Source organism: Zosterops lateralis (assembly GCF_965231275.1).
Source record: "Zosterops lateralis genome assembly, chromosome: 27".
Classification (NCBI taxonomy): Eukaryota; Metazoa; Chordata; class Aves; order Passeriformes; family Zosteropidae; genus Zosterops; species Zosterops lateralis.
Window position 1 is genome coordinate 6,256,186 of NC_139787.1, and position 24,036 is coordinate 6,280,221.

General features: G+C 53.9%; 1 protein-coding gene across 1 annotated transcript; it reads left to right on the forward strand.

The window, feature by feature from the left end:
- Positions 1–212: 212 nt before the first annotated feature.
- On the forward strand, positions 213–23,910 carry LMNA (lamin A/C). Its single transcript, XM_083878986.1, has 14 exons — positions 213–285; positions 555–770; positions 1,485–2,006; positions 17,586–17,742; positions 17,926–18,051; positions 18,161–18,331; positions 18,432–18,557; positions 18,645–18,865; positions 18,952–19,156; positions 19,279–19,386; positions 19,552–19,671; positions 19,754–19,849; positions 21,621–21,872; positions 22,525–23,910. The coding sequence occupies exons 3-14, from the start codon at positions 1,657–1,659 to the stop codon at positions 22,555–22,557; spliced, it is 1,965 nt and encodes a 654-aa protein (XP_083735112.1). The 5' UTR covers positions 213–285; positions 555–770; positions 1,485–1,656; the 3' UTR covers positions 22,558–23,910.
- Positions 23,911–24,036: the final 126 nt, after the last annotated feature.

Consider the following 24,036-nt stretch of genomic DNA (forward strand, 5'->3'; position numbering starts at 1 on the left):
AAAGTTCGACCCTAGGCTGTTGCCGGGGTCTCTTCCCTACCCCTCTACCATGCACCGGCAGCCGGGCCTGAGCAGCTGCCAGCGGGTTAATCATTCCCGGAGAGGGCGCATACACGTGTGTCCTGTGTGTGCTTTTCGTGTTTGCGTGTGTTGCTCCGTTGCTGTGTGAGTCATTCTCAGCCTGCCTGGGGCTCTGCTGTGCTCCCTTAGCTGACAAGCAAACTGAGTCTGGATTGCAGCACGGACAGGGGGAGTCAGGCGGCCGTGGCTCGGGAGGCGGCTCGGGTTGGCTGTGGCCTTGACCTTGGACCCCTCTTCGCGGGGAATGCTTGGGGGAGGTTGTGCTTTAGGGTGCTCCGGCTCTCGCCAGTGTCTTCAGCTGCGAGGTGCAGCTGCCTTCCCAGTTTTCCTTGCCGCAGAGCCCAACTTTCCAAGCAGGAGTTCACAAGGAGGAAGCTAGACCTCTCCGGGCCCTGCCTACTCCTCATTTCTATGGTGTAAAAGGAGTGCTTTTCTGTTCCCATTGTAATTTCATTCCCATTTCTCACACACAGGAGAGTTTGGCTCCACAGCACAACGCAGGGAGGGGGAAGAAGTCCAAGGAGGGGACACCCTCTTTGTGGTAGCACTGGGAGTCCCTGGAAGCATTTGGCAGACCTGGAAATCACGAGCTGCCTGAGTGTCGGCAGCACTTCGAGGGAGACAGAGCATCCCGCACCTGCTGGGAGGACTGGGAACCACCCCCGCTGGATGCTGTCGATACCTGAAAGGTGGTTGAGTGGGACTAGAGAGGGCTGGGAGGCAGGAGAACAGGAAACAGTGCAGGGAATTGGGGAGGGGGCTCAACTGGTGCTCAGAATTTGGGGAGTTTGCCAGACTGGCACAGCTGGCACTGAGGAGAGCTGGGAAATTAGGCAAACCAGTGCTGACAGAACTGGGCAAAATCAGTGCAGGGAAGTGGGTAGGTGGGTGGGGGGATTCTTGGGTTCCCCGGAGCTGTTTGTGTGGGATGCCTCAGGATTCAGGGGAACCCAGACCAGAGTGTTTTAGGTGACTTGGGACTGGCTTTGGGTCCCTAGACCCCAGAGTTTCAGGTACCCCAGGGTCCTGTGCAGCCTATGGCTCCTGCATTCAGGGTGTGCCAGGACCGCCCCCCCCCCCCCCCCCGGGTGCCAGTTGTTGAGATGCTGCCTGCCCTGCCCTATAGGACAGCAATGACTTGGAGGTGCTCAGCCCAAGGGTCCTGGGGGTTCCTGGCTGCACCCCCTCATTGCAGCCCCTCTCAGGGTGCCTTTTTCCCTGCCCAAGTCCCCCTAGTCTGCAATCCAGCCTCTGTCGGGAGAATCGCCCTAGAAAAGGGTGTGGAAGGGGGTTACCCCAGACTGCATCCCCAGAGACGCCCTCTCAAGGCCCCTTTACCCAGAGATATTTTCCCAGCCTTTCCTAAGGAAGGGCTGGAACTGATGCGAGTTGTCTCCACCCAGGTTTTGGATAACTCCACCCGCCGCCGCCTCGCAGCTCCTCCTCCCAGTGAGCAGCCCAGCTGGGATATAAGCAAGTCACTCAGAGACCAGGAGCTGCCGCGACAGCTGGGTGGGTGGCGTGGGACATCGCGCCGTGACCTGAGCTGTGCCCTTCGCCTCGACACCGGACCCCATGGCAACACCTTCGCAAAAAAGAAGCACCCGCAGCGGGGCTTCGGGGACCCCCTTGTCGCCTACACGCATCACCCGCCTCCAGGAGAAGGAGGACCTGCAGGAGCTCAATGACCGCTTAGCCGTCTACATCGACAAGGTGCGCTCGCTGGAGCTGGAGAACGCCGGCCTGCGGCTCCGCATCACGGAGTCCGAGGAGGTGGTGAGCCGCGAGGTCTCCGGCATCAAGGCTGCCTACGAGTCGGAGCTGGCGGATGCCCGCAAGACCTTGGATTCAGTGGCCAAGGAGAGAGCTCGGCTGCAGCTAGAGCTCAGTAAAGTCCGGGAGGAGCACAAGGAGCTGAAAGCGCGGTGAGTGCCCTGGGGATGGGTGCTGTCGTCATGCTTGGCAGGGAGCCGGGAGGGAGGAAGAAGCGACGTGGAGGAGGCAGGGAGAGAGAGGAAAAATCCGTGGCCTGGCCGGGGCTGAAGTGTCTGTGGTAGGGAGCGAAAGAAGAGAGAAGCTATCTCGTCATTCCTGCTCTCTTTCCAAGCGCCATCTTTGGCTGGGTTGCCCTTGGAACGGGGCTTTAGGAGCAGAGCTTGGGCTTCAGGGGACGCTTGGGTCTGGGGCTGAGCAGATATGCCCTGGGCCCCCGGCAGGGTCTGTGCTATGCGGGCTGCAAGCGCCGGGCTGGCGGCCCCTCTACCTTCGTCATGCTGAAGCTATTCCTAAACACGCTCTGGCACAGCCCGGGAAGCAGTGCCAGCCAGCTGGCTCTGTCCTGCCTACAGATTTCGCCTGCTCGTCCTATTTTCCTTTGCTATCTTTGGCACCGGTTAAAGAACCTGGTCCAGGTTTTGTGTGTCTTAACCCTCCCTGTGCCAAGCTTCTCTCACTCTGTGGGATTCCTGGCTTTGGGGGAAGCAGTGTTTGGGCAGCACTCATGTCCCTCTCCCACCAGCTGTCTCTGGGTGATATGCTCCCAGTCCGCACTGAGGCACGAATTCCTCTGGCCACTTCCCATAGGGTTCGTTTCTTTCCCTCCCTGCCTTCAGAAATACCTTCCTCATGGACTGCTCCCTGCTGCCACTGGGTACCTTTGCCCTCCTCAGGGCTGTCACTGGTTACCAGCACAGGTCCCCTGAGGACACGGGGCTCCCTGGCCAGTGTCACTGCTGGCCATGCAGGGGCTGGCACTGGGCTTCCCCAGGACTCTGCCAGCCCGTGCAGCGTCGGGATGTGTCCCTGTATCGCTCAGTTCCCTGAATCCTGCTCCATGGAAGAAGCCAGCAGATCCCTTTCCGTCATCAGCTTTGGCTCACAGCCGGATCCGGGCTGGGCAGTGTCGGGACAGCCCCCTCTTACTCCATTTGATCTTTTGCCTATTATTCTGGATGCCTCGTTTTGAGCCTGTACCAAATGAGGCTAAAATTAACCTCCTTAGTTGATGCCATGAATATTCTACCTGGGAGGGAGCGACTGCGCTACCCGTTACAGCCGTCTCCAAAAGCCATGTGGGGTTATATTTAGCTTTGTATTTCCCGTACACTGCTGCAGCTTCGTCCTCGGATAAGGCGGTTTGCTGCTTGCCAGATCCCTGCTCCCGGATCCGGAGGATCCGAATGCTGGTGAGAGGAGGAGCTGAGCTGTCTAAAGGCTTTTTCTGCCTTATGCAAACCCAGAACTATCTTCGCCGCGATCTTTCGAGGGCTGGAAAAAAATGCCCGGCCCGCAGCAGTGGCTGGAGGGGAGTTGGCTGCGCTGTGGAGCCGGCCGTGTGGAAAACGGATGTGGAATTTTTCCCTGGGATGGGCTGCACTCCGGGAGCTTCTGTGCTTGTTCCCGGGCGCTGACAAATCTCCTGAAAATGTGCTGTGACTCGCGGGGGTTCCCAAAGAGCAGCCTGTGCTTCAGAGATGGGTTTCGGTGCGTTTTGGAGAGCAGGTGGTGCGCGGGGCTCTGGAGGACAGGGGCGTTTCCGTGTTGAGTCATCTCTGAGTCACGATCGGTGAGATGGAAGAGCGGAGATGCGGGGGAAGTCGTTGTTATTCATTCCTGCCTCTGGCTTGTCCCCTCTTCCTAGGGCGCGGTATGAGGATTGCTCTCTAACCCCCAAAACCCTTGCAAGGAGGCTGCAGCTCATCTTGTTTCCCTGGGGACCTGCTCGATGTGGCAGGGCTGCTCAGGGAGCAGCACAATAGGCTGCCGAGCTGCGATTCAGCTCCTTGGGCTCAGTTTGAAGTGTCCCGAATCTTTGGGGCATGAGGGAATGGGGCCGCCACGAGCCCAACCCTGCGGAGGGGTCAGAACTGTTGGCGGGATTAGGAGGGCCCTGTTCAGACGCTGTCCTGCTCCCTGCCATCCAGTTGGGCAGGGATGCGCCTGCTCTGCCGGCTCTCCCCGCCCACCCTGAGCCCTTGGGTCAGCACCTGGTATTGGGTCACTTCACTGTCCTTGACACAGCGAGACTTTAGCTAATAAGTAACTGGCAGCCCTCTGCAGCCCTCGCTGTGCCTGTCAGCCCCAGGGAAGTGCCGAATATCTCCCGCAGGGCAGGCGCCCGGGGGCGCGTTATCAGCACCCACAGCATCGCCACTGCCCGATGCGGGGGTTGTCTCGCCAGCACAGAGGGAGGGTGGGGGGCTGGGATGCCAGGGCATGACGTGTCTGGATGTGACACGGCCCCGGCTGCTGGGTGCTCTGTCTGGGGTGGGGAAAGAGGTGCTGACTGGAGGGGGACAAAGTGTGCAAACAGGAGACCAGTCTAACCAGTACCAACGCATGAATGCAAGAGCTGCATGGGTGGAGGGGGGTCTGAGAAGGGCTGGTCTGCTTGCCCTCTGCCTCATGCCACCCCTCTGTTCCTGGCCCACTTCTCTTCTCCTTTCTTGGGGAGGTTCCCAGTGCGATCTTCCCGCTGCCTGTTTGGTTGCTTCCAGTGGTGATCGAGGAGGGGTTTCCCAAAGTGCTCACCTGGCTCTTTGCACAGGGACCCTCAGCCCTGTGCAGCCTGATACTGGTTGTGCCCCAGGACAAGGGGCCCCTGGACAAGGGACCCCTCTGGGCAATCATGCCTGTCCTGGTGCCACATGTGCCCCCAGCTCTGGATGGCCTCTGGCTATGCCATAGCCACACTTTAGGCAAAGCAGAGGGTGCCATGAAGGTGGCTGGTGACTCAGAGGTACTAGCAACACCAGCATCATCCCCTCCCAGGCCATGGGTAGAGACAGGACTAGTCTGAAATGCCCGTGTTCCTAGTATTCTCAAGCTTCTGTCCCCCTCCTTAGAGGACACCTGGATTTCAGCATGGCACCAGAGGTTGGAGAGATGATCTGTGCTTAGTCCTGCCCATTGTCCCCTCTCCTTAAGCTGGCTTCTGACTCACAGGGTGAACAGAGACACAGCCCGTGCTTTGCTCCATGAGAGTTCATCCCATCCCACAAAGTGGGAGACATTTGTCAGTGCAAGCAAGCCCCCGTCTGGAGGTGCAGGGGTGTAGAATACAGCCTTCGGGCATCTTCAGTCCCAGGAGAGACCCCCTGAGGAATTCAGTGCCCACTCCATGAGCAAGGAGTGGCCATGCAGTGGCCATGTGATAGCCATACAGTGACCAGCTCCCTTCTCCAAGGCAGGAACCAGTCCTTGTTAGTACCGTAGCTGATGGGTGATGCCTTCCTGAATTGCAGCCTCTAACCTGATTAAGCCAGTGCCTTGGCAGTGCCTCTTTCTCCTGGGGCCCAGATCTCATCCCTGGCCCTAATGAGGACAAATCTTCTATTTCCCAAATGTTGTTTTGGAGGGAGGAAGCTCATCCAAGGGCAGAGCAAGGGAGGCAGGAGTGGGGTGCCAGGAGGTGAACTCGACAACCCTTCCCCAGCCCAAGGGGGATTTGCCTTATGCTTTGTTCAGTGATGACCCTCCAGGCAGGAGCAGGTAAACGAAACCTGTTTAGTTGATAAAAGGGAGGAAAAAAATTAGGACTCCGTACTCAGTGCTGCTGGTGGCGGGGGGCGGGGGGGGGGGGGGGTGGACGGGGGTGGGGGCGCGGCGAGGAACGTACTTCCTTCAGCAGCAATAAGCTTGTGCTGGAACATTTTGCGTGGGGTGAAACCTCAGGCTCCTGGGTTTCTCCCCCGTCTGCCTCATGGAATCCCTGCCAGGGAGGGAATGCTTTGGCTGGGAGGAGGCTTTGCCCTTTCAGGGCAAACAAAGAGCAGCTTGTGCAGCTGGGATACTTGGGGGGAGTCGTGAAGACAGAGCTGGGCTGATCCAGACCTCCATGGCCCTCTGGGACCCTCTTAAACATGCTACCCTGAATCTCCAGCCTTGTGGACACATTGGTTCTCCCTTGACATCTGCAGCCAGCAGCTCAGGATGGCTGGGCATGCCGGCCCTCCTGGCACGCTGCAGGACTGGAGGGTTCTGTGGCAAAATATTTCTTCGAAGGTCAAGGTTTTCATTAACTGTTACCAGTAGAGAGGAATTCTCGCCTGTGCAAACATCCAGCCCAAGAAAAATTATGGCAGTAAAACACGTTCCAGCACTTTAGGTTTGTGACCTCGCTCCCGTTGCTGTGTTTGCCAGTGCCTTACAGCCACGGCTCATCCCCTCAGTTTTCCCAGGGATGAGGGGAGTGAGAGGAAATCCTGTTGTCTTATATATATTTAGGATGATAGGATCCACTCTGGTAAATTAAGGACTTTATCCTTGGAGCTGGGGATTAAGGAGAAGCGATTGCAAAGAGAATCAGGGCTGCTTTTGGTGTGGCAGGGGATCCATCCCTGACAGCTCGTCCCAGCCTGCCCCGACCCCACATGCTGCCGCAAGTGTTTCTCAGCCTTGCATATGTCACTTCATTTGTCTGAATCCCATCAACACTCAAACTCTGGAGCTCAGAGGACAGGGAGTTGTTCCCAGTGTGGTGCTCAGCGATGCAGACAGAGAGGGGTGGCACAGCCAGGGTGGGACATGTGGGGTGGCTGCCAGCTCCATATTCTGCTGAATTTGTACCCTTTGGGAGGTATAGTTTCCTTTTGTGCTGCTGACAACCAGGAAAGGAGGAAGTCAGCAGAGTTCTCTCTGGTCCTGGACAAAATTAGGGCTGTCATGGAGGATTCCCCATGAAGTGTTTGCCCAGTAGGTTCAGGATGAGCTGGGAATCACCTTCCACTGTCCCGCCACTGCATTACCAGTTTTGCCATCCTGCTCTTCCTGAGGTTGTTTGCTGAGCCTGTTCCTTTGTGACCAGCTCAGCATGTTCCCAAACAGCTGAGGCCAGTGCCTTGTAAAACCTTTCTCTGTCAACAACTGCCATCAAACAGCATGGTGTCAGGGCTGGGTGCCCACCTGTCTCTGCTCCCTTCCCCTCCCTGCCCAGGGTTGAATATCCCCAGTGTGAAGCTGAACAACTGTGGGGGCTGGCATAGTCCCCCAGCCCCACCTGGTGCAGTGGCAGCTGCAGCCCTGACTGCAGAGACATCTCTGTGACAGCCAGGCTCTTGGCTACCCAGGAGAAGCCCTATCCTTCCAGGGACAGGGTATCCATAGCATTTCTGAGCAAGCTATGCCAGGGCCTCACTAACCTCACGGGGAAGGGTTTCTTCTTAATACCTCATCTGAATCTGCCCTCTCACTTTAAAGCTATTCTGCTTTGCCCAGTCATTCTATGTCCTTGATAAGAGTATAATAAAATATAAGCATTTTTCCTTGTTCCTGTATATGCAGGATGTCACAGCATGTCCATGAACCACAGTGTGATCCAGGGTTGTGGGTGTTGGGGAAAGCCAAAGGGTGTGGAAGTTGGTTAATTAAGTGCATTGAACTCAGCCCACAGAAATACCACAAAACCCAGCTAGGGCTGGGACACCTCCGTTCCTGGCAAGGCTGAGTCAGCATCTCACTTCTCTGCCAAAAACAAATTACCTTTTCCCAGTGAAGGTGAAGGTGCCCTTGGCTTGGGGTGTCCTCCAAGCTGCAGCCAGTGCTGTATTTCTGCCTCCCATGGTTAGTAGAGCTAGGAATTGCAACAGCAGCAGGGACAAAGTTCCCCAGCACACGGGGTGCAAGGTGGATGCTGCCCTGCCTGTATTGTACCTTCCTTAATTATGGAGTTGCACCATTGCAGGTGTTGGCACCATGTCCCTGCAGAGACATGGTGGAGCCAGGGCAGAAACAAACATGGGCTCTCCTGAATTTTTGTGTCGGGGCTGTGAGTGGCTCAGAAGCACCTCTGTAGGAGCAAGGTTCTGATAGCAGAGGTCTCTCCCTCCTTCTTGCACAAAATCTATCACCACCCACTTGCTCTGGCTGCTGCTTTCCACACACTTGTCCTCCTGCCATCCAGTCCAGTGCCACCATCCTGTTCGGGTAGCGCTTGACATCTCCACACTTCAGCGCTCAACTGGAGCTCAGAACTTTCAGTTTGTTGGTGTTTTTATTTATTAAGAGCTTGAGGACACAGTTTCTCCTTAAAACCCCATCTGAGGTACATGAGCCCAAAGAAACATCCAAGCTCTTGGTGTGGATGTGTAATGTGGTCTTCAAAAGAGGTGGTAGCCCAAAGGAAACTTGGTCCCAGTGCCCCTTGGCACTGAGGGGTGGCCAGCTGCCCCACTTGCAGCTCCCAGTCCCCACTGTGAAGAGCTGTGTGTCCCCCTCTCCTTGCAGTGCAGTGCAGTGGGCTTGCCATGGCTGTGGAAGGGCTCTGGATCAGCCCTGGCAGAGCAGGGAGATGAGTCATGCTCAGCCATGTGTCTCTGGGCTGGAGCAGGGTGCGGCACCACAGGGCCGTGCTTTGAGAGGGCCCCCTCCAGTCCGGCAGTCACGCTCTGTCCCTTCCTTTCTGACATGATGGCAGATAACCTGGCAGCATCTGTGGGGTGTGAGGATGCTCCCCCATGGGGCACCAGGCTACACTGGGAAAAACTGGGGGAGTTTTCTAAGTTGATCCTCCATGCCGTGGGCTTTAGTGGGGAAGGGGAGCACTGAGGAGAGCAGCCTCACCCCTGGGCATTGTGCTTTGCTGTTTGGGTGGCTGCCAGGCCCCCCTTTCAGGGCAGAGACACTGCTCTGTGCAACCCAGCCTCAGCTCTGCCATTCCAGTGCAAAAAGCCACTGGAGTGGGGTTTGCCTGATTGTGAGTGTGTTGAGGGCATGTAAGGCTGAGCAGGAGGGAGGTGGAGGGGAGGCTGGACCATCTCATGGTGGTCCTGTTCACCAGCAGGTCTGTGCAAACAGCAACTGGGGCTAAATTGTGCCTTCTAGGGATGCCACATCTGCAGTCTTTGCTCTGGGGAGGTGCTTATTTCCTGCCCACGTGCCAAGCAGGTCTGGGCTCCATCCCAGCACAGTGCAGACTGGCAGAGAAAGTGGGCAGAGGTGTGCTGGTAGCTCTACACATGGCACAGTGCAGCAAAACACAGGTATTCACCTTGGTTGCTGCTCATCCCTGTGCTGAGCTGCATTTTCCCGATGGCATTCTATCCATACCCATTCCCACAGCCACCCCAACTGCAGCTGGAGCTCCTGGTGCCAGCAGTGACTCAACGTCGGCAGCCCCAGTGCAGCCTGCACCAGCCTTGCTGCCACCGCCACACGCAAACAGACCTTGTGGCAATGTAAACACCTTGTCTGCCTTTATCTGCACTGCTGGAGCCGGGATAGCAAATCCTTTTGTTTCCAGGAATATGTGTGGCATCTGGATCCAACAATCCCCTGCTTTGTTTCTTAAGCAAATGTTGCTGGCCGGAAGCTTTGCGTACCCAATTTATGAAAAGCGGGGTGAGCTACTGCTGCTTCTGAAGAGAAAATAGAGGCCTTGAACTGTCCCATTTTGCCTCTTTTGGCTCCTTTCTGCCTTGTTCCACCTTGCACAGGGACCTGGTTTCCATTGTGGATCAGGATGCAGAAGTTACAGATCGACCTCCTCATCCCTTTCTATCACCCCTTTGGGCTCAAAAACTGCATCTGTGAGCAGAGGAAGGGGGAGTTAGAGCCCTTGCTCCTAGGGGTGGGATTGCATCCCTGCTCCACATCCTGGCTGTGTCAACAGTTCCTAGCAAAACATGAGCTTACAGACTTTTCCCCCAGTGCTCCTGGTCCTGAAGACATGACTAATACAAGTGACTCAGCTCCCTGTTTTTAACTCCCTTTGTAAGTCTCCAGCCATGCCCAATCTCCCAAGGAAACACCGGGAATCTCTGCTTTGTCTTCATCCTTTGAGATGGTGGTTTATGGGCTTAGCATTTCTTGTTCATCCGTAGAAGGATGTATTGAAGTGGAATGTTCTGGGGTTTCCATGGAGGGGCAACACTCAGAGCTGTTCTAGGCAGAAGAAACAAAAAAAAAAAAAAAAAAAAAAAAAAAAACCAAAAACAAACAAACAAACAAAAAAAAAAAACCACCACAACTTTCCCATTAAGTTTTAGCCCAATTATTCAAAAACTGGCTTTTGCTGTGTTGGAGTAAGATAGTCAAGGCTGGGCAAAACTCCTTAAATTTCACCCAGTCCAAAGCTTAATTTTGAATATGTCATTACTTTACACATAATATAACTATATTTATGACACGAGACTGACTTGTTGACTTGTTAAAATGGTGAGTGTTCAGAGTAGCACCATGAAGACTTGGAATTTCCTTGTTCCTTCGTTTTCCCAAAGGCTTTGGCTTAGGCAGCAATAGACAACACTGCAAACTGTTAGCAAATTCTGGATTGGGAAAACATGCTGACAATGTCCTCAAGCACATGGTGGGATTTTTGGGGCTGTCCTGTGCAGGAGTTGAAATCAATGATCCTTATGGGTCCCTTCCAATTCAGGATATTCCACGATCTCAAAACTTTTGTTTTGTGTCTCTTTCTTACTGAAATCTTGCCCTCAGGAGATGGAATTGAGTGGAGTGGAAAGTAGTGTATTGACATATTTAAGTTTTGTCTAAAAAATTTCTCTTTCCAGCTCAATTCCAAGCTTTCTTTAGCAAGTTTCTTTTACTTAGGGTATTATTGCTTTGATATACTTATGATAGTTCAATTCCTGGCCATCAAGTGTCTTCTAGATAAGCCAATTCAAGATTTCATGTGAAGCCAGGAAAAGGCAGGCTGGCATGTTCAGAATAGATGGGTTTAGGTTGTGCCAAGCCTGGGCTGCATGTGGGCTTGACCAGTGTTTGATTGTGGTGTTCTGAGTGGTTGAGATGTTCAGGTTTATAAAGAGATAGAATCACATAACAGTTTAGGTTGGAAAAGCCTTCCTCCAAGATCATCGCATTCCCCTAGCCCTGCCAAGGTCACCACTAAACCGTGTCCCCAAATGCCACATCTACGTGTCTGTTAAATCTCTCCAGGAAGTGGGCAACTCCACCACTGCCCTGGGCAGCCTGTTCAAGTGTTTGATGACTTTTTTCAATGGAAAATGCAGTTTTTTCATGCAAGGAACTGGCCTCCCTCTGGAAACACTGGGCTCAGCCCATCCCCTCAGGACTTGCACAAACACTGGCCAGGTTTTCCCAGTGTCATGCAGACAATTCCCAAGCTCTTCAGGATCAGCTCTGGTAACCGACCTGGGACTGGGCCAGGTTGGCTAAATCAAGTTTCAACTGGTAGCACTTTGCATGTCACCCCAGCCTGGAGGCTTGTTCCAGGTAACCCAGGCTTTGGTGGTAGACATTCCCCACAGGGAAATCCTGCCCTCATTTTGCTGGGCTCCCTGTGCTACCAACACTGGGGACTCCAGTGGCTGATCCTCCTTGTACTTTGCATCTTCTTTGCATCTCTCTCCTGGGGCTCGCTGTGCCCTGGAAGGGCTTTTTCCAGGCAGCTGGGAAAAGGAATCCTGTGGGTAACAGGGGGTCCTACAAACAGCAAATGGGGTTCCACAGGTGGCAGGGGGTCTCCCAGGCAGCCAGGTGCTGGCAGACCTGCTGGAGTGTTGTGATGCATACTGCAAGCTGAGACATTTGTCCATGCAGGGTAAGTCCTTCCCTTTGTCTTGTGCAGACACAGAGATTTATGCCTGATACAAACCTCCCCCAAAAACACAATGTGGGCTGTGAAAAACCAAGTCCTTCCCATTCCCCTGGTGACTGCCACATGGCAAAAGGACAAAACCTGCTTTTCCAGCTCTGAAACCCCTCTGGTAATGCCGTCTCCCCTCCAAAACCACAGATTATTCTGTTACTATGGGGGACTCAGCCCAAACAGCAGCGTCAGTTGGTGACTTGGGATTTCCATTCCAAGCTGCTGGTGGAGGCTGGGATGAGTCACCAGCTGGCATGACAGCCCGGACAGGGAGTGAGCAACACTGGGGCTCCCCAGCCATCCCTGAGCTGCAGCATTGTTAATTCTAAACAATTAATACACTATCAATTCTCAGAAATATGTTTTTTTAAAATAAGCTCTTAAGCAGCACATGGCTGTTAGTTGTGATGCTGCTGAAGCTGAAGTGCATCTCCCATGGTGAGAGGGGAGGCTGAATGGTGTCAGGTCTTTGCTCTGGTGCATCCAGGACAAGAAGAGCTCCTTCAAACCTTTGGAGGGAATGTGTGTGGCTGATTCCTGGCAGTGTCAGTACCAGTTACGGTCAGATTCCATCACACTTGAGTTTGTGTGCACCCACAGCTCCCAGCAGTGTTCCTGATGGTGGGAGCTGTGGAGGGATAGGAACATCTTGGATTTGGGGAATCCTAGACAGGGGGGTCCGTTTGCTGCCCCATGAAAGGCTTTTTCCTGGTTCCCAATGAAGCAGCAGTTTTGGTTCATTTTAAGGGTCAACGAAAAGCCAGATCTCTGTTCCAGGAGGGGAAGCCCAGCTCTTGGGAGATGCCAGTGAGCTGTTTTTGCTCCCCTGGGGCCACATGGATCTGGACAAGCCCCTCAGCCCCATGGATGAGCATATCGTGAGTGTATCAGGAGCATGTGGCAGGGCCAGCACTGGCCCTCGCACCAGGAAAGCTTTTTGGCAGCACTGATGCCAGAGGTGGAAGCTGTTTCCATGCATCTGTGAACGCAGCTGGTGCTGGCATCTTTAACTCCCTCTGGCAGGGGTCTGGTGCCCAACAGGATGTCGGCTCCCTGCAGACGTTGTCCTCACTATACATCATGCTGGCTATTTCCAGCTCCCCTGCTAGGAGACCAGCCTGTGTTTATCCTGGTGATTTGGCAGAGATGCTGTGGCACAGATGAGTCAGAAGCTGGGAGAAGCTGCTTTGCCACATTCCCATCACCCCAATCGCAGAGGTTTTCCAGGTCCGCCTCTCCTTGTGCTGTCCTTGCTGCTTTTCCTGTGGGGCCCTGGTCCCTGGGATAGGGGAACAATCCTTGATGGAGGAACAGTCCCTGGGACTGGGAAACTTTCCCTGCAATGGGGTGATGATCCCTGGGATAGGGGAGTGGTCCCTGGGATACGTGTGGTGATCCTGGAACAGATCCCTGGCACTGGAGGCAGCGCCATGGAGAGCACCCTGCCCGAGGTGGGACAGAGAGGGTTTCCTGGGTCCTCCAAGTAATCAGAGACTTCCATGGGCACACACTGACACTCCTGTCTCGGGTTCCCAAGCTGTAAACATGTCAAAGCCTTTTCTGGGATAGTGTTCTCAGCCTGTGTAGCCAGGAGCAGACAGCTGTGGCCCCTGGAAGTCAGGTGGGACTGAGACCTGCAGTCTTGGGAGATTTGCAGATGTCCATAAAGATTTATGGATGGGGCAGAAGCCAGAAGTTCCCTGAGTTGGCACCTTTTCCAGGGTGGGGCAACTGCAATTTAGAGGCAGGGAAGGAGGGCAATGCCTGCGCCTCTACGAGCTCCATCCCACTCATTGGTCCTTTTCCAGTGTATGAAGCCCAGTGCTGCCCATGCTTCAGGAACACTTGTGGGGATTAGTAGTGCAGAGGGAAACCAAAGAGTGTTTTCTAAAAATGCATTGAGTGGGCTCTGGCATCTCAGAGAGGGCTGGCATTTTTCCACCAGCATGAGCTGATGGGCTCATGCCTGGAGCTGTTCCAACAAGCTCTGATGACTTTGTCCTGTCTTGACTTTTCCAGAGGGAGAGCCCAGACCTGCCAGGTTTCCTGGCTGGGATTTTGGGGCAGAGTGGGGGGAGCAGTAGCAGATGCTGCTCTGCAGGGCTGTCCCTGAGCCCTCTCTGAATCCATCATGTCGACTTTGCAGCCTCACGTCTGTCTGTGTTGAGCACAGCCAGAGCAGATCCAACTTTCCATTAACATTTGGATTTTCTGGCAGCTTAGCTGCAATATTCAATCTTTTTTTTTTTTCCTTCTTCCTGCTTTTAAAAGCTAAAAATAAAATGTCTTGAGGCCCCTTTTCCCTCCATCTTTTCTCTTGAGACATTTGTTTCTTGAGGATTTGATGCCTCTGTTGCTTTTTCTCCTCTTGGATTGTTTTTACCCATGGCTCTTGCAGTACAGGGGATCAAATCCTGTGGGATTTGGAGGCACCCAGCCCTCCAGGATGAGTCTCCGCTTCCCTTTTCACTGGGGAATTTGGGATCTTGGAGGCTCTAGCAGGCAGGATGGAGAGGCCAGTGAAACCCTCTGGGGTGGAGGAGGAAGGTCTGTCTCTGTCCTCCGCTCCAGGGAAGTGGGAGTGACACCGCTGCCATGGAGTTTTTATTTTTAGCCCAGCACCAGCTGGAGCCTGTGAGGCTTCCTGGGAATAAAAGCAGGACCTGAGAGCAGGAGAAGGGGAAACTCAAACCTTGGCTGGGCTGGAGCGGGGATCAACAAGGCTGGTGTGAAGCAGTGAGCTGGGGTCCTCAAGGCTAGAGAAGACTCACCTGTGTGCTGATACCTGATCCAGAGGCTGCTGCCATGTTTGGGGTGTTTGGTAGGAATATGGGGGGAGGTGCTCAAGTCCCAGGGAGCCAAATTCTGCTGACCACTGGACCTCCCAGAGCAGAGGACAGGAGAGGATTTGTCTCACCTCTCTCCATCTGGCATAACTACACCTAACTCAGCCCCATGACTGGTAAGCTCCAAGCTTCTGGCTCTGCTCCTCTCAGTGGAATCCAGAGTTGAGCAAAGGAGGCTTCTAAAGAAAAAGGATTTGTCCTTGAGTCATCTGAGATTTACTATGGGGCTTTCCAGGCACTGATGCCCAGAATCCTGGATACTTCTGGTCCCTGGAGTGGGCAAATCTGCTGTAGACACAAGTGTAACCAGCAGTTTTCCCTCGTTTGTCACTTATCAATGGAACTGCTGTCCTTTGAAAGAATCCTAGGATCCAGGTTGTGCTGGAACTCCCATCCCAAAGAGCCAGTGTCCTACAGCTGTACCCAAACCTCTACAGCCAACACAGCAAGCAAAGAGCAGCAGCAAAACACCAGGAGAGAGGAGCTCTTCCTGGAGTCACATGGCAGTTCACTCCATCAGGAACGACAGGACAGGGCCCCGCTGGCAATGCTGGGGTGGCCACGCTGGCTGCGGGTATGAGCCAGGGCCAGATGGGAAAACTCAGCCTCAAACACTGGTTGCAGTGAGCCTTGGAGCCTCGGATCCGCTCCCAGTTGGCATTCTTGTCCTATGAGTCACTGGCACAAAAGGAGTGGGTTGAACAGGAAGGACCCAGCACAGAGCTCCAGCAGCAGCTCCAGCAAGCAAGACTGTGGTTCCCTGGAAAAGGGGGGCCAGCAGCATTTCTTTGTCAGTTATTCCACTGTGGGCTAAATTCCAAATTCTCTAGACTGGTTAAATGCTATTTAGACATAAAAGAGGCTATTTTATGGAATTTATGGACTATGAAATCATACTCTATGCATATCATTGACACCCTCTTACCTGAGAGCCCCAAACATTAAATTATGAAAATCCAACCACAGAAACATTATAAAATTAATTACAGATCCAACATGTTATCCTAAGCCCTTTACACCACAATAAAGAGTGTTCTGGCTTGGGAAAGGAGGTTTCTGAAATTGAAAGAAAGGCTGAAGATAGATCTTCACTCACTTCCAAGAAAAAGTCTGCAAGCTGCTCCTGGATTCCCAGAGGCTCTTGGGCTCTGCTCTTCCTGACAGCAGCACTTTAAGTGATTCCGAATTTCATTACTGTACATGTAGGAATTGTTATTTTTAAACTGTCTTTAAGTGGAATTCCTGCTCTTTTAACATGGAATATCCTGGGATTCGAAGTGAGGTTTGCACTTAAAAACAGTAGCCTGGGATTTTGAAATCATTGCTTTAGTCTGCAAAATAACAGAATAACTTCTCCATGCTGGCTAGGGTCAGGAAACAGAAGGAAATGCAGAAAAATCTGCTGCTGGCCAATCCTGGAGCTTCCGACATCCCGCACCTGCAGGTTTGGGAACGTGGTCCCTGCTGGTTCTGGGTCCCATTCCTGGTGGTCTGGATCCTCCTCTGGAATGGGCTGAGTGCCGGCGGTGCCGCACCCGCTCCCTGGTATTTGTGACCCGCGATGTCACGGCGCGGGTGCGCCCTCCTTGGCCCAGGAATGCGCCGCGCTGCCGGCGTGCGGCAGCTCCTCGCCCACGGCCGGGGGGCTCCGCGGCCACTCCTCGGGCACGTTTCACCCCCGCCAGTCCCACACCCCATTTTGAGGGAGGTGGGTGACAATCCCACCCCGGGGTTGGCAGGTGCTAGAGGGCCGTTGGGTCTTTTCTTCTTATAGGACTTACCAAAATAGCTCCAGACTGTTTTGGTGGTGCAGTCAGATCAGATTCCCTGGTCACACGGTGGCTCTGTAGGGAGTGGCTTTCACCTACTTGTCAGAGGGCTGGAAAAGAGAGGGGGGCAGTGGGGGCCAGGATAGTGCAGGAGTGTGGATGGTGATGCCAGAGGTCGGACTGGTGGGCTGAGGCACCGGAGCTCTGCATCCACTGAGAAACAGCTGAGCTCATGGCGAGGCACAGCCACAGGCAGCCCCTAGCCCCCCGCTTATCACCTGGTGCTCCTTGTTCACTCTAGCAGAGGCATCGAACTCTTGGCACTAACAGAGTGCTACAGGCTCCTCTGCCTGGCCACCTCAGGTGGGCAACACTGGCTATGGGGCAGTTTCAACTCCTCCCTCAGCTGCTGCTCCACCATCCAGCCCCATGTCACACAATGCCACGCTGTGCTGAGCCACGCTACAGCACATCTGACTGTATCGTGCTGTGGTGGGCTGTGCCACACCTTGTAGTGCAGATCCATGTCATGCTGTACCACATTCTGCCACACCACAACATGCTCCAGGTGTCCCACCATGCCATACGGTGCCACTCTGGCCCCAGGCTCATCAGCACTGGTCTCTTGTGATGCAGCCATGCCGTGGGTGTGCATATTGCACACTGAGATTCCTCCTGCTCTGCCAGACTTTCCCAGCCCTTCCTGCTTTCCAGTATCCAAACTAGGGCTGGGTGTGTCGGGTGGCTGGGTGCTGGTTCCCTTCGTAGGTGGTTGTTAGGGACAGTGGTGCAACCCTTCTGGGAGTGATCACAGGGGGCAGGTGTGACACTCTTTGTGCTTGGAGTACAGTGCACAATCTTTTCTGAAAACTGCCCTGAGGAGAAGAACTTGGAAGTTTTGGTGGATGAGAAGCTTGACAAGACCTTAGAGTCACTTCCAGTACTTAGAAGGACTCCAAAATTTTGAGAGGGAACTTCAGATAAGGGTCTGGAGTGACGGGACAAGGGAGAATGTCTTCTCTCTGCCAGAGGGCAGGGTTAGATGGGATATTGGGAAGAAATTGTTCCCTTTGAGGGTCGTGAAGCCCTGGCACAGGTTGCCCAGAGAAGCTGTGGCTGCCCCTGCATCCCCGGAAGTGTTCAAGACCAGGTTGGACAGGGCTTGGAGCAACTTGATTTAGTGGAAGATGTCCCTGCCCATGGCAGGGGGTGGAACTAGATGTTCTTTAAGGTCCCTTTGAACCAAACAATTCCATCATTTCCTGATGACTATGATTATTCTTGCTGTGCCACTCACCTGTGCCACCCTTTGCTGGACAGGAATGCCAAGAAGGAAGGGGACCTGCTGACTGCCCAGGCACGCCTTAAGGATGTGGAAGCTTTACTTAATTCCAAGGAGGCTGCGCTCTCCACAGCCCTGGGTGAGAAGAGGAATCTGGAAACTGAAGTGCGGGACCTGAGGGGACAGGTGGCCAAGGTGAGCAGTGGCAGCTTTGTCTCCAACTGACCCAGGGATCCCTTTTTACCTCCCTACTTGGGGGCTGCCAGGTTCCCACTATGCCAGGGGCTGTGGGGCAGATGCAGTTGGGTTGTGGGTCCTCAGCCATGCCAGGTGCAGTGCCCAGACCCTCTGTAATGGTCCTTCTCAATTCCCTGCCAGCTGGAAAGTGCCTTGAACGAAGCCAAGAAGCAGCTGCAGGATGAGATGCTGCGCCGCGTGGATGCTGAGAACCGGCTGCAGACCCTGAAGGAAGAGCTTGAATTCCAGAAGAACATTTACAGCGAGGTGAGCTGTGATGCACTGCAGTGGAGCTGGGATCACTTGCAATAACCCCCCACTACGTGTGTTGTGTCCCTTCCCTGAGGTGACACAGTGTCCCCTGACTTGTCCCCAGGAGCTGCGGGAGACCAAGCGGCGCCATGAAACCCGGCTGGTGGAGATCGACAATGGGCGGCAGCGGGAGTTTGAGAGCAAGCTCTCTGAGGCCCTGCAGGAGCTGCGGAGCCAGCACGAAGCCCAGATCAGGCTTTACAAGGAGGAACTGGAGAAAACCTATGGGGCGAAGGTGAGCAACCTCCCCACGCCACTCTCCTCTCCCTCCAGCCCCACAGAGCAAGGGTGGGCTGTGGATGCTGAGATGCTGATCCCCCTGTCCTGTCCTCCAGCTGGAGAATGCCAAGCAGTCAGCTGAGAGGAACAGCAACATGGTGGGTGCTGCCCATGAGGAGCTGCAGCAGACCCGTATCCGCATTGACAACCTCTCCTCAGAAGTCAGCCAGCTGCAGAAGCAGGTGAGTTGAGACCAAAGGGTTTCTTGGGATGTCTGCCCTGGGGATGGTCCACTTCTGGACATGGTCCCTCATCTTTCCTCTCCACAGCTGGCTGCCAAGGAAGCAAAGCTGCATGATCTGGAGGATATTCTGGCCAGGGAAAGAGAGACCAACAGGCGCCTGCTCTCCGACAAGGAGCGGGAGATGGCTGAGATGCGGGCACGCATGCAGCAGCAGCTGGATGAGTACCAGGAGCTGCTGGACATCAAGCTGGCTCTGGATATGGAGATCAATGCCTACCGCAAGCTGCTGGAGGGCGAGGAGGAGAGGTGAGCACAGGATGCTGTGCCCAGCTCTGGGCTACATGGGTCCCAGCCCTTGTGTCCTCACTGGCTTCATCTTTTCCCCCTGCCAGGCTGAGGCTGTCCCCCAGCCCTTCATCCCACAAAGGTGCGTCCCGAAGCCACCTGTCCACCCCAGGCTCCTCCAAGAAGCGGAAGCTGGAGGACAGTGAGAGCCGGACCAGCTTCTCCCACCATGCCCGGACCAGTGGCCGTGTTGGTGTGGAGGAGGTGGACTTGGAGGGCAAGTTTGTCCGTCTCAGGAACAAGTCCAACGAGGTGAGTTTGCCTTTGGGAAGATTCGTAGTGTCCCTAGGGTGAGGTTCACCCTGCAGGCAGGACATGAATGGGACAAGTTTGAGGGGAACCAGGGTTCTGAGGGTTGCTACTCTCTCTCACAGGACCAGGCCATGGGGAACTGGCAGATCAAGCGGCAAAATGGGGACGATCCCCCTATTACCTACCGCTTTCCCCCAAAGTTCACCCTGAAGGCTGGCCAGGTGGTCACGGTGAGTCACTGCCTGGTGGAGAACCCAGGCAAGATCCCAAACCCTCCCAGGCCACTGGTTACATGGAGTGGTTGGGGTGCAGCTTTTTGTGGTGATAGACCCCTGTCCCTGGGCTGTGGAATCTGCAGACCTGAGAAGTCACTTTTCTCCTGCTTTTCTCCCTAGATCTGGGCCTCAGGAGCTGGAGCAACCCACAGCCCCCCCAGTAATGTGGTATGGAAAGCCCAGAGCAGCTGGGGCTCTGGGGATAGCCTGCGCACTGCCCTCATCAACTCCAATGGGGAGGTGAGAGCTGATGGCAGCTCCAGCACGGGGCATGGAGGGTGGCCAGCACTGAACCTCCCAACTCACCTCCTGTTCCTTGCAGGAGGTGGCCATGCGGAAGCTGGTCCGCACTGTAATCATCAATGATGATGAGGATGAGGACGATGATGAAATGAGCATCCACCACCGCCATCACCATGTGAGTAGGGTGCTCATTCCAAGGGGTCCAAGGGGGTGCAGCTTCGGTCAGGGTGGGAGGGAGCTCAGCATCACACAGGATCGGGCATATAGGAGAAGTCAGTGGGGAAGCTGCTGTGGAAACAACTGCATGAGAGAAGCCAACAGACCTCTGGCATCTGGAGATTGCTGCTCACTATAAAAGCTCTGAAGACCTTACTGGAAGTTGTCCCCAACACTAAGGAACCCAGATATGCCATGAAAAGGGCCAGAAGAGTCAGAGGGAGGCTGGGCTGGTATCCAGCATGGCTTGGAGGAGAGGATGGTGGGAAGTTGATGGGCAACACTTCTCAGCAGCTGCTCTGTCCTCTCTGCTTCATGAGGGTGCTGGAACAAATCCAGAGGTGGCTTTGTTCTTCCTCTCAGCCCATCTTTCCCCATATGGAGCTGAAATATGCACCAGGAGGAGCAGCAGGCAGAGAGCAGGCAGTGGGCAGAGAGCAGGCAACATGCCAGGAGCAGAGCTGCAGCCACTTCTCCCAAAGAAACATCCTTGGCTGCAGCCCAGCATCCCCCACCAGCCCATCCTGCAGGGTGTGTGTGTCCTGCATATGAGAGGTCCTCAGGGATCACATGCAGAGAAGTGATCAAGCCATGCCTCAACGATGGTGAAATCTTCTGGATACCATTTCCAGAGCTCTGCAGGAGCAAAATGGGGCATCCATCATCCACATCCCTTTGAGTTCTCTGGATCTGAAGAGCTGTGCCGAGACTAATATCAGCACATTGAGCTAGTGGATTGTCTTCCTCTACTCTGCCCTCGTGAGACCCACCTGCAGTGCAGGATCCAGATCTTGGGCCCCCAGCACAAGAAGGACACGGAATTGCTGGAGCAAGTCCAGAGGTAGCCATGAAGATGCTCTGAGGGCTGGAGTCTCTGCTCTGGAGGCAGGCTGGATGAGTTTGGGGGCAGCCTGGAGAAAAGAAGACTTCAGGAAGACCTTAGAACTCCTTCCAGGGCCTAAAGGGGCTCCAAGACAGCTGAAGACAGACTTTGGACAAGGGCTTGGAGTGACAGGACAAGGGAGAATGGCTTCCCACTGCCAGTTAGGGGGTAGAGTTAGATGGGGTACTGGAAGGAAATTGTTACCTGTGAGGGAGGTGAGTCACTGGCACAGGTTACCCAGGAAAACTGTGGCTGTCCGTGGATCCCTGGAAGTGTTCAAGGCCAGGTTGGACGGGGCTTAGAGCAACTTGGTGTACTGGAAGATATCCTGCCCATGGCAGGAAGCTGGAATAAGATGGGCTTTCAAGTCCATTCCAAACCATTTTATGATTCTGTGATTCTTTTCTATATTGACTATCCATGGACAGAGGAGCCAAGCTCCTGCAGCCAGTGCTGCCCAGTCGCCTGGAGGCTGAATCCTTTCCAAGAGCAAATTTCCCATCGGAAAGCTGCCAGCTCATGAAGTGGTGAGGAAGAGGATGTTTTCAGGAGCACAGTTCAGGTGTCTCCCATGTGTCAAGAGCTCGGGGTGCAAGGTCAGGGCAGAAGGGTAGGTCACCCACTGGCAGTGTGCTGGCCCTGGTCACTTGGGATTAGAAACACAATAATAAGGACTCTATTTTATTTTTTTAAAACCACGTGATTGAGAGGACAGGTGAGTCAGGCTCTCTTCAAGGCCTAATGTGAAGAGCTCTCCTGGGTCACACTGGTGTTGCCACCATCCTCAGGGCAAAGGAGGCTCTGGCAGGGGCTTGAGGTTATTTTCTCTATCTCCCCCAATGTCTAGGGCTGCAGCAGCTCTGGGGACCCTGGTGAATACAACCTGCGCTCCCGCACAGTCGTCTGTGGCACGTGTGGTCAGCCGGCCGACAAGTCGGGCACCCAGAACGCCGGCATCAACACCATGTCCTCAGGCTCGTCCACATCCAGCGTGACCGTCACCCGCAGCTACCGCAGCATGGGTGACTCTGGCATTGGCCTTGGGGACAGCCTGGTGTCCAGGAACTACCTCCTGGGGAACTCCAGCCCCCGCAGGCAGGTCAGTGCCATTCCCAGACCCTGGGTCAAGTCCCTGGCACTGGACCACCAGCTGTCCTGGTGCTGCTGGGTCTCCCTGTCCTGGCATCGTCCTTTCCCAAAAGGGCTTTGCTGCAGGGTCCTATCCCCTCCCACCTCTCCTCCCTGTCCTTCCTCTTCCTCCTTGGTCTCGCGCAAGCCTCTTTATAAGGGATGGGAGATTGTGAGAGGGATTGGAAAGGGATGTGGCCATAGCAGCTTCCCACCACATTCCATCTTATGCTTGGCCCCTTGGCACCCCAGAGCATTCCCCATCCTCCACATCACTCTTTCCACTGCTGCTAAGTGTTCAGGCTGGTAATGGTGAATGTTTCAGCACTTTAATATATATATTTTATATCTATATATTAGATTGATGCATAATATAGTCTATATTGATACTCTCAGTCAATATTGTAATCCTCATGTATCACCTACCACTAATTCTCATTTTGGAGCTATGAAACATCCCAGTTTGGGAGAATTTATTTATCACACCACAAGGACCAGGATGGAGGAGAGTCTGGGGGCACTGTGGGTATCCAAAGGATCCCACTGGACACTTTGCAGTCAAAGCAAATGGATGGTGACACTGGGATCTTCTTAACTCTCTTCTTTTTCTTTCTCCCTCACAGGCTCAGGCTGTGCAGAGCTGCAGCATCATGTAATTCCATGGCAGATTCCTGTGGTTCCTGCCCGTCTCCCACTAGGTTTTTTTTTCCCAAAGCAACAGATTTTTTTTTTTCCCTTAAAAAAGCAAGACATCAAAAACCAAGGGGTTCTTTTTTGTTTTCTATAGCAGGAATTTTATATATATATATATATATATTAAAAGTGCTAAAAGATGCTTTGATTTTTTTTTTTTGTAAAGAAAAATCTATTTCTATATAAAAAAAACTAAACCAAAAAATAGCTTTTCAGCTTCAAATATTTTTTAGAACTTCAGCCAAAGACAGCAAAGAACTGTGTTTACAGAGCACCCATGCAGGAGGAGTTTGTAGCTGAAATGCTCCTTAGATTGTACCTTTTTTGCCAAAACTTTTTACATAGGACAGGGAGAAGTGCAGCCATATCCATGGAGCTGCATGCCACAGGGGCTGCTGTCCTGTCTCAAGTGGAGCACAGTGCCTTTACAACCCTTTTTCTTGGGATCTGAAGCCAAAATTCCCTTTTTTCCTCTTTTTTTGAATTGTGATTCCTGGCGATGCTGGCGCGGGGGCTCCTGGCAGCTCAGGGGTGATGCCCATGTCTCTCTGTGGCCATTGCCCCCTCCCCAGCCCCCTGCCCGCCTGCACTCCCGGCACTCTATGTACTGTATTCCCCATATTCCACATCCCAGGCACCTCTTGCCCTTTGGGTTCCCTTTTTCTTAATCAGCCAAGTTGTGCCTTAGCTGAGGCGGGGGCCAGGCTGGGAACCCCATTGGACCCCACCTGGCATCATGTGGAGATGGAGTAGGAGAAGTAAAAACACACCAGAGCTGTGTTCTGGGACCAGATGGATTTGACAGCTGGGGTGATGGACCTCGGTCCTGCGAGCTCAGCCCTAGCGGGGCCCCCAGGTCCCCTCTTCAGGAGCCACTGCATCCAGCGGAGTTCACCCCAGCTTTTCTCAGCTGCGGTTATTCGGGCTCGTCTCTGGTGACCGGAGCTCAGGAGCTGTTTCATGGATTAAGCGAAAGATGCTCAGTCCAGGTCAGAGCTGGTTTTCCAGGAAGGCACCTAGGGAGGCTTTTTGTTCTAGGTAGATGGATTTTGGGATCTAGTAGGTGCAGTTTCTCCCTTGGCAAGAGTCCATCCAGCCACTGACAGATGTCTTGGCTTTTTGCCTTGATTGGGAAATGCCCGCAGCCCCCTCAAACTCAAGTGCAGCAGAGGGATGGGGCTGGAGAAGGTGCCAGGACAAGCCCCCCCACTACAGTGTGTTTTGGGGAGGTCATGTATGTATCCATGCTTGCAAAGCTTCTGTATTACTGCCTGTAGTTCTTCCAGAGTCAAAATACAGCTGAACCCTTCCCATGCTGTGTGCTGTCAATCATTGCTGTCCAGGGGGATTTGGGGGTCCTGTGCTGCACCCCAGCAGCAAAAATCCCCCAGGGATCTCTTTCCACCCCACAGCCAGGGCTAGGGCACAATACCCACCATGGA

Coding starts and splice junctions, on each gene's coding strand:
- LMNA (XM_083878986.1), top strand. CDS start 1,657: ATGGCAACACCTTCGCAAAAAAGAAGCACCCGCAGCGGGGCTTCGGGG. Junction 2,007..17,585: donor CACAAGGAGCTGAAAGCGCG/GTGAGTGCCCTG, acceptor TTTGCTGGACAG/GAATGCCAAGAAGGAAGGGG. Junction 18,332..18,431: donor AGAAAACCTATGGGGCGAAG/GTGAGCAACCTC, acceptor CCTGTCCTCCAG/CTGGAGAATGCCAAGCAGTC.